The following is an 8,876-nucleotide window of genomic DNA, read 5'->3' as shown; positions in this document are numbered from 1 at the left end:
TGTGTTTGTGTGTGTATGTGTGTATATGTGTGTGTCTGTGTCTGTGTGTGTATGTGTGTATGTGTGTGTGTGTCTGTGTCTGTGTGTATGTGTGTGTGTCTGTGTGTGTGTGTGTGTGTATGTGTGTGTGTATATGTGTGTGTGTGTCTGTGTATGTGTGTGTGTGTGTCTGTGTGTGTATGTGCGTGTGTGTGTATGTGCGTGTGTGTGTGTCTGTGTGATGCGTCACCTGCCTGGGGGAGGGGAGGGGCTGGCGGTTGCTGACTTTTGTCTCTACCCCGGACACTTTAGGCGCCCCTCCCGGGACAGCCTGATAGCCATGGTGTGTCAGGACGAGGCCCCTCGGGATGAGACTTGTGACCTGAGGATGGATGAGGACGCCGAGTACGGCAGCGAGCCCAGCCTGATCTGCACGGAGATGTGAGCTTTGCCCTCTCCGGCTGCCCGAGAAGGGGAGGGTAGGGGGTGACGGGCGGGTCCCTGGAATCCTCCTCTGGCAGCAGCAAAGCAGAGGAAGCCCCCCACCCTCATGCACACGGTCCCCTCGTTGGCTTGGCGCTTCCTCATGACACGATGTTTTCAGGAAAACTGCTAAACGTTGTTTCCTAGGCTTTCTTGACACGTGTACATATTGACAATTAAATATTCGTGAAACTGCCTATAATAAAGCTGCCAGCAGAGGGCGCTGTTGTCAGCCGTAGCTGAGATTTCCATCGCAGCCGGAATTTTTTAAGAGAAGGGTTTTTAAACTGCAGATCCAGACCCATTAGGAAGCTGTGACATTTGCTTAGTCGGTTACAATCAACACTTTTAAAAGAAATCATAGCACAGAATAGCATAGAATAGGCTAGAAAAGGACAATAGGAAATAGCGTATTCAAAGTCACAAAGGTAGTGTTATTTTGTGACGCATTTGTTGCCAAGTCCCATAAAATGTATTTGTGACTGTGAGTTGCGTTCACAAAGCTGACCCTGTGTTAGAAGATTTCCTGAGAGGAACACTTTATCACAAGGAAGGACCAGGCCTTTCAGCTTTCACGGTTCAGAGGATGCAGGTTAACACATGGCCACATACCCGAGAAGTCAAGAAGAGCATCTGTTCCCACCGTCTAGGCTCTTGGTGCGTGCTTGGTACTTGCAGGCCCTCTGCTAGATGGTGGACGAACCGGCCTCGGCACCCGAGGGAGGCCACAGGCTGGTTAAGGAGCTAAGAGGATCTCAGAGGAGGAAAATAAAGATTTCCTCAGTAGCTGCTCACAGAGTGGTGCAAACGGCGAGAGTACAGATGCTCAGAGAAGGTCAAGTTCGGAGAGAGGCACCAGGCACGAGGTCACACAGAAGCTGGGGCTTCAAGAGTGGTTACGGTCTGGATACGAAGAAAATGTAACAGGGAGGGTGACCAAGCTGAACATGACAGGCAAGCACAGTGGCTTTCGTCCAGAACCCTCCCTGCATGTCTGCAAATGCTTGCAGGAGCACAGGCTCTGTCCTCGAAGTACGTGGAGTCACACCAGGCACAGGCGGTGGCCTCGTCTGTGACACGAAGGGCTTAGAACACAAGCGGGCGTCTGGGGTGCAGGTGGCTCCACTAGGGGTTGCAAAATCAACTTAGGGACTGCAATGGCTTTTTTCAGTGAAATAGCCCAGGCCAATGTAGAACAGAGGCTCTCGGGTGCAGCGGATTCAGGGAAGGTAATCATGGACCCGAGTCCAGCCCTTGGGCACGTCTGTCGTGTGCCCTGGGCCAGGAGGAGCCGTTTCTCACTGAGTTCCCGTTAGAAGGCCCAGGAGCTGTTGACTCACTAGACACCCCCAAGGGCCCACAGCTGCCCCTCACCGATGACCGCACGTTCGCGCTCTTGCTGACCAAGGGTGGGCAGGCCCGGAGAGTGAGGGGGCACAAGCGTGGCCTCGCGCTGGGAGTGGCCGTGGTAGACGGCATCCGCCTGTGAGCACGCCAGTGCAGAGAGGAGCTGCAGGCCCAGAATTTGTTTCCAGCTTTCTCAGCAGCGGTGGTCCCCCTGCCTCGAATCACAAGTGCAGGAGGACGCACGGGGCACAGGCGGAAGGAGCCGCGGGAACATCTGTGACAGCAGAGAGCGTGGCCTTTAGAGAGCACAGAGTGGGGGTCCCCTCACTAGGGAAAAAGCAGGCTGTCCGGAGGTTACAGTGCCCAGTGTCCTCTGCTCCAGGCTCTCCTACCAGGACGACGAGAATCGGCAGCTGGCGCCCCCTGAGGAGGACAGGAGAGACATCCATCTCTCTCCGAAGAGGGGCTTCCTGCGCTCCGCCTCCCTAGGTAACCTCAGACCCTCTCTCTAAAGGTGGCCACCCCCCCATGACGGTGGCCAGGCACACAGGGGTGACTGAGGAACGTCATCTCGTGGGGCTCAAGTGGCCCACGGTTGGGCTGGACCCGGGCTGGACGTGTGCTAATGCGGCACCTCAGTGAGGGGCCCAGGGCAGGGGGAGGGGGCATCCTTGCCCCTCCCTTGGTGTGAGCTGTCGGGGCCGTGTCATCTTCTTCTCTCTCTTTTTTTTTTTTTTTAATATTTATTTATTTGGTTGTGCCGGGTCTTAATTGTGGCTCACCGGCTCCTTAATTGCAGCATGCAGGCTCCTTAGTTGTGGCATGCATGTGGGATCTAGTTCCCTGACCAGGGATCGAACCCGGGCCCCTTGTATTGGGACCACAGAGTCTTATCCACTGCGCCACCAGGGAAGTCCCCCGTGTCATCTTCTGTGCTGACCCATCACTTGCTCCGCAGGTCGAAGGGCCTCCTTCCACCTTGAGTGTCTGAAGCGACAGAAGAATCCAGGGGGAGACATCTCTCAGAAGACAGTTCTGCCCCTGCATCTCGTTCACCATCAGGTAGCCCCCACTTTGGGACAGGCCACAGGCCACCACCGAGCAGGCTAGACAACCCCGTGATGATCGTGCACCAAATCCCCCAGATGCCCATCAGCCTTCCTGTCCAGACCACAGCTGTGTCCCCACCCCTGGCCCTAACAGCCCCCGGGGAGGGGGCTCTTCCCACACGAGGACCGTGCTCTCCCGGGCGGGAGACCCGGGAGGTCCTCCTGGACAGCAGGAGCCCCTCTGGAGGCTGGAAGGACCAGCTGCTCCGGGTCGGCCTGAGCATTCTCCTCCCAGTGGCCAGATGTTCCCTCCCCAGACATGGCTACACGACAGGCAGGTGTGGTCATACCTAGAGCCATAAGACACCTGGACATTTAGCTACACAAAAATCCACCTACTGGAATATGGAAATGACCAGAGAGTGTTCCAGCAGCGTGGTCAGGGACAGGGATGATGTCAGGAAGGCGGGTCCAGGCAGATTCAGCAGTTGAACCGGCTCTTGGCCTGGGTGATGCCAAAAGATGGCGAGATCCAAGACCCCAGCACCAAGCTGCTCTTAGGACCATAGAACTGACAGAGATTTCCAACAATTAGGGGCTGAACTAGATTCTCCCACCTTCTTCCCTCTGTGATTACACACTCCCTTACCACGGGCCTCTGCTTTAAATGACTTTTTTATCCCCAAAGGCATTCAGTGCCAATCACAGCTTACAGTCGGCATAAGACAGCCAACGTGGCTCTGCCAGGGCGATGGTATTTCTGCTCAAGGAAATACACGATTTTGCTCAGCCTGTGTGCCATCGCACGAATACGCGTGGTCTCCACAGGGCTTTCTGGAATGTCGAGCAGAGCCTTACACTTCCCTCAGATGCCCAGGGACCCAGGACCCCAGACTGGGGGCCCTTGAGAGCAGTGGGCAGGGAGGCCAGCAGGCTGGGGGACACCGCGTGTGCTTCTCTGAGAGATTTCTAGAAGCTGATTTCACCCGTCTCTGCTTATCGTGCTGGAAGGAAAACCTCCCTCGATTTACAGCCTCCCCCTATGCTTCTGAGCTGCCCTCTGACCCTTGCGGCCACGTCCCACCCTCTCTGCCCCTCGGGCTGAGCCTCCCCACCAGGCAGTGTTGCTTCCTTGGACCCATCACGTCAGAGCAGGTGGAGAGGATCCGTGGCTCACGGGGGAAGGGGCCAGGGCTAGAGAGCAGGTGACCTGGATCCCACTGGCCCGTGGCTTTCTGAGCTTAGAGGAGAAAGATCCCTGCAGACTGACGGTCACAGAGTCTATTTAGGGCGGTTGAGACCAGCTCCAGGTCCGGGTGCCTGACCGAGAGGGTGCGAGCATTGGGCCGTGGGACACGGCTGAGGCCCCCTGACCCGCACTCTCATGTCGTGTCCACAGGCGCTGGCGGTGGCGGGCCTGAGCCCCCTCCTGCAGAGAAGCCATCCCCCTGGCGCCCTCCCCCCGCCGCATGCAACGCCCCCTGCCACGCCTGGCCCGGCCTGGCCCCTGCGGCCTGTGCCCACCTTGCGGCTGGAGGGGGCCGAGTCCAGTGACAAGCTCACCAGCAGCTTCCCATCCGTCCACTGCGGCCCCTGGGCCGGGGAGCCCACGCCCTGTGGGGCCAGCGGTGGCATCCGGAGGGCCCGGCCCGTGTCCCTCACTGTGCCCAGCCCGGCAGGGCCCCAGGGCCGGCCCTTCCACGGCAGCGCCAGCAGCCTGGTGGAGGCGGTGAGTAGGCCGAGCCACGCGGGCCGGGCAGGGGCCCCACGGGCAGAATGGAGGGGCCCTGTGGGGTGTCAAGTGACCTGGCCAGAAAGACCCTCAGTCAGGTCTCAAGTCCACGTGAGCGCCCAGCCCAGCCGAGGAAGGGTGGTCACACTGGCCGGGGAGCAGGGGAGCCATGGCGGAGGCTGTGAGGGCACGTGGGGTGGGAGCCGCGGGCGGGGGCTGGGGTGTATTCCAGGCTCACCTGCTGCTCCCCGAGGCCGCCAGGAAGGGGGCAGACGCTTCGGGACAGAGCGGGCAGGGGCCGGGTGTGTCCTGCACATACACGCGTGCACGCGCACACACACACACACACACACACACACACGCATCGTCCCCGGGATCCTCACCCCCAGAAACGCAGCCAGCGGCACTGGGCCAAGTGTCACCAGAGGAGACTGAAGACTCCTGGAAAGAGTCATGTGGGCGTCCTGGGGCGCCGGGTGGGTGGGAGGGAAGGACCAGGGCCCCTGTGGCCTCCGTGCGCCCAGGTTGCCTGCGTTTGAGGACGGTGCCCCCGCCCCGCCGTCTCTCCTCTGGCCCGCACGCCCCTAATGCCCGCAGGGGTGCTCCGTCCCACTCCTGCCCGGTGCGCAAGCACACACACGTGTACTCACGTGATGCACACGCACACGAGCACACGCACACGCATACACGCACTCTCCTCCCGAAGTGACCAGTCGGAATCCCCTGCGCCGGCCCCGAAGGGAAGAGCCGGGCTCAGGAGTAACGCCGTCCCGGCCCCCTCTCCCCCAGGTCTTGATCTCAGAAGGACTGGGGCAGTTTGCTCAGGATCCCAGGTTCCTCGAGGCCACCACCCAGGAGCTGGCCGACGCCTGCGACATGACCATCGAGGAGATGGAGAGCGCGGCCGACAACATCCTTAGCGGGGGTGCCCGGCAGAGCCCCAACGGTACCCTGCTCCCGTGTGCAAACTGCAGGGACCCAGGGCCAGACCGAGAGGGGGGCGCGGAGGACGCGGCCTGGGCGCCCAGCCCCGAGCCCCAGCAGGGCGGAGAGGAGCCCCGGGACAGCAGGGCCTTCGCCAGCAGCCTGTAGCAGCCGGGCCGGAGATGCCGGGTTTTTATTTGTCTCCATGTTCCTAATGGGTCCGTTTCAGAAGTGCCTCACTGTTCCCGTGACCTGGAGTTAACCGGAACAGCGTCTTCATTCACTTCGTAGGGACAAGACCGAGTCGGCGGCCAGGAGAGAAGCAGCCGCGGTCCGTGTCCGGCGGGGAGCGGTGGGGGGAGGGCGCGGGCACCAGGGAGGGCCCCCCACCCCCCGCGGCCGCCTCGGCTCCCTCAGCCCTCACCCAAAGGACCCTACGCCAAACGGGTGTCTTTCAACTCTGCTTGTCAAGAACTCGTTTTGCACATATTCTGTACGAGCCTCACCGTCCCCATAGAGCCAGGGCCCTGTGCCTTCACGGAAGGAAGGAGGCCCCGGCCAGGCCCTGGGGAGGGGAGGGCGCTGCAGCTCCAAGCCAAGGCTGGCCACCGCCCCCTGCGCCACCCGTGTCTGGACCCCCTTCCCACCCGGCCACGGTCACGGCCACACCGCACCGTTGCCGCCGGGGGAGCGGGCACGCCCGCCGGGACAAGACCGGTGGTGCTGAGCGTCTGTCCAGCGCTCTTTTGTTTGGGGATTTGACATTTTTCTTCACAGCATGTTGCAGTTTTCATTTGGGGGGTTTTGTTTTTTTATACTTTTGTTTTCCCAGGGGGAGGGGAGGGAGAAGAGTGTTTACAAAGTTTTGCAGCCACCCACCTTACCATTTTCACTTTTGCAAATGTAAATCGGGTTCAGTTTTGTTGTATTATTTAACGGTCGTGGTTTCCTTTTCTACGGAGGATTCAACAGAGCCGCCGTGGGAGAGTTTTACCAGCCGTGGTGTGTGCCCAATAGTTTGTTATCATTTCCTTAGGTAGTGACAAGATTTCTTCGGTTTGGTTTCATAATTTAAAGGTGATCAGCAATGCACTTGGTAGGGTCTTGCACAAATGTGTGTAGTAGCGCGTGCCCGAGAGAGGAAGCAGCACGGGGTCTCAGCGAGTGTGTGTGCCGTGTGTACGGTGGGGTGTGTGTGTGCGGGCGTGGGCTGAGTCTGCAGCCACGCCGCGCCCGGGCCGCCAGTCCGCCCGCAGTTCCCCCTGGGGCTTAAGGGTGGGGAGCTGTAAATCTGGGGCCGTTTGAAAGCAAAAGCAAACCACTGTCTCTGCTTCTGAAACGGGAATCAGTAACTGCATTTTCTGTCCCACAAGATATGCAAAAACAATGCAATAATATTCATTTTAAAAACACAGTTGTGAGTTGTGTTGGCATTAAAACCGTGTTTAAAAAACCACACAGAAATTTAAGGGGGAAACTCAGAAGGCGTTTTGCCTCGATTTGTTCCGTGTAACGTTTCACTGCATTGATGGTGTTTCTGCTGAAGAGGCCATTATACTTGAATTCAGGTCAGTCTCAGTATTTTACAAATATTTTTTTAAAACTGAATTGCAATTGTGCCAGGCGAATATAATGAATTAAGTTTGTTTTTGGATTCACTTCTTGTATATTTGCTGCATGTAAGTAAATCATTTTGTATTTGGAGTGTGACAGGCTTCACCTTTGAGCTCGTAAGTGCTTTTCTACGTGTGGCTGGGGAAAAAGGGGACAGCTTTTCTTGTCATTTGTGTGACAAGTGCCGGCACTACCCGTGTGGGTCCCGATGCAAGCTTGGGCATCACTGTTTTGCATGTCTTGTGTTCTCTTCCATTTCCCTCAGTTTTCCCCAGACGGGGTAATAGGTGCATCCGTGTCTTGCTTTGAGAGACCAGGACCCGTCTTTTTCCCGCGCCACTCTGTCTGCTCTGCCCTGGTTTTCAGAGTTGGAATTTCTCCGGGGAGAGCCCTGCACTGTGAGGGGCCGTGAGGCGCCCTAAGCCGCCTCTTTGGTCACCGGGTCCCCCCTGGGAAAGGTGGCTGACCTTACCCTTCACCACCCCCCGCCCTGGCACAAGCGTTCCTTAGGGAAGTGCCCATTGACAGGGAGAGCGGAGGGGAGGGGTCCTCAGCCGACAGCAGGGGCCGGAGCCAGGCAGCAGGTGCATCCTGTCCGTCCAAAGCCAAGTCCGTCCTGCTCGCTTCTCCATCTTTCACTCATTCTGGAACAGGATGTCCTCCAGCCCACCCCTCGCGGTACGGCAGCCACGGAGGGACAAGGACCGGGGGCGGGCGGTGCGTGGGGAACTCGTGGTGAGGGCAGGGCCGGAGGCATTGTGGGGGCGTCTCTCTGCCCCTGCACCCACCTGGACATCACCCGGGTGCTACATCCTTCAAACAGGTTCCGACAGTGACTGATTCGGGGGAAGCAGGACCCAACTGTTCATCCAGACCTTCCCCGTTGAGTCTCTTCCAGCCCCGGGCTCGCTCAGCCCTTCTTGGCGCTGACTTACATGAGCAACTTAGAAGTCAAAGCCGGGCAGCGCCCACTGCTCCGTGAAGATGAGTTTTCCTGTGGTGAACAGATGCGCACGCCCCCAGGTGAACACATACAAGGGCTGCTCCCTATTCCTCCAAGCCCAGCCCTTCCAGTCTCTGGGCTCCTTCTTGGTGCCATCGAGGTCTTGTAGGAGTTACATTCAGGTCCCTTGTCCCGTTTCCCTTCTGCCGCGGCTGCTAGGGTCTTAGTTCTGATGGAGAGCGGAGCCCTTTGAGGTTGATCCCCAGCTCTTGCTGTGCATTTGGCCCCTGGATAGAGCCGTGGACTCTTAGCTGACCTCACACACGCCAGCACACACTCGGCCTTCTCGTGCTGTCTTCTGTTTTCCTTCTGGGCTTTTCGTCTGTGTCACCGAATCTCAGCGACCGGCTTGTGCTGGGCTTATGCCAGCTACTCCCAGGGCTCCACCAAGCGCATCCCCCCCCATCACCGCGCGCACTGCAGGCGTGCTCCTCCTTTGCCGTCAGCTCTGTCTCTGTCGGGAAGACCCATCCGGTGGGGGGGCGGGGGTCTTCCCGGGCCAGAGCTCAGGACCAGCGAGGGTGGGACGGACACGCGGCACCCGTCCTCCCAAGCCTCATCTGTGGCGCGGTCTCCACCTCTGCATCCAAAACAGAATCTTCCCATGACCTTGGAAAGCAGAACTGTTGTGTCTTCTGAAGCCCTTGAGCAGCAGGAGAAAAGCCATGATGGCCAAGGACCTGAGGCACTTGAGAAGGTTAGGCTCAGGGCTTGGTGAAGCTGGTCTGTGTGGAGTTTAGGCTCA

At 58.7% G+C, this 8,876-nt stretch overlaps 1 protein-coding gene across 1 annotated transcript in view; it reads left to right on the top strand.

Moving 5' to 3' along the window:
- CACNA1C (calcium voltage-gated channel subunit alpha1 C) overlaps window positions 1-8,856 on the top strand; it is a 465,580-nt gene extending 456,724 nt beyond the window's left edge. Inside the window, 5 exon segments of the mRNA XM_029204130.1 lie at window positions 292-420; window positions 2,192-2,298; window positions 2,768-2,871; window positions 4,258-4,587; window positions 5,380-8,856. Of these exon segments, the coding sequence (XP_029059963.1) occupies window positions 292-420; window positions 2,192-2,298; window positions 2,768-2,871; window positions 4,258-4,587; window positions 5,380-5,682 (973 nt within the window). The 3' untranslated portion in view covers window positions 5,683-8,856.
- The last annotated feature ends 20 nt before the right edge of the window (window positions 8,857-8,876 follow it).

Source organism: Monodon monoceros, unplaced genomic scaffold, assembly GCF_005190385.1.
Source record: "Monodon monoceros isolate NGI ecotype Baffin Bay Population unplaced genomic scaffold, NGI_Narwhal_1 Super_Scaffold_6, whole genome shotgun sequence".
Lineage (NCBI taxonomy): Eukaryota > Metazoa > Chordata > Mammalia > Artiodactyla > Monodontidae > Monodon > Monodon monoceros.
Note: the sequence above shows the minus strand (reverse complement) of the source record. Positions and strands in the feature narration are given on the sequence as shown.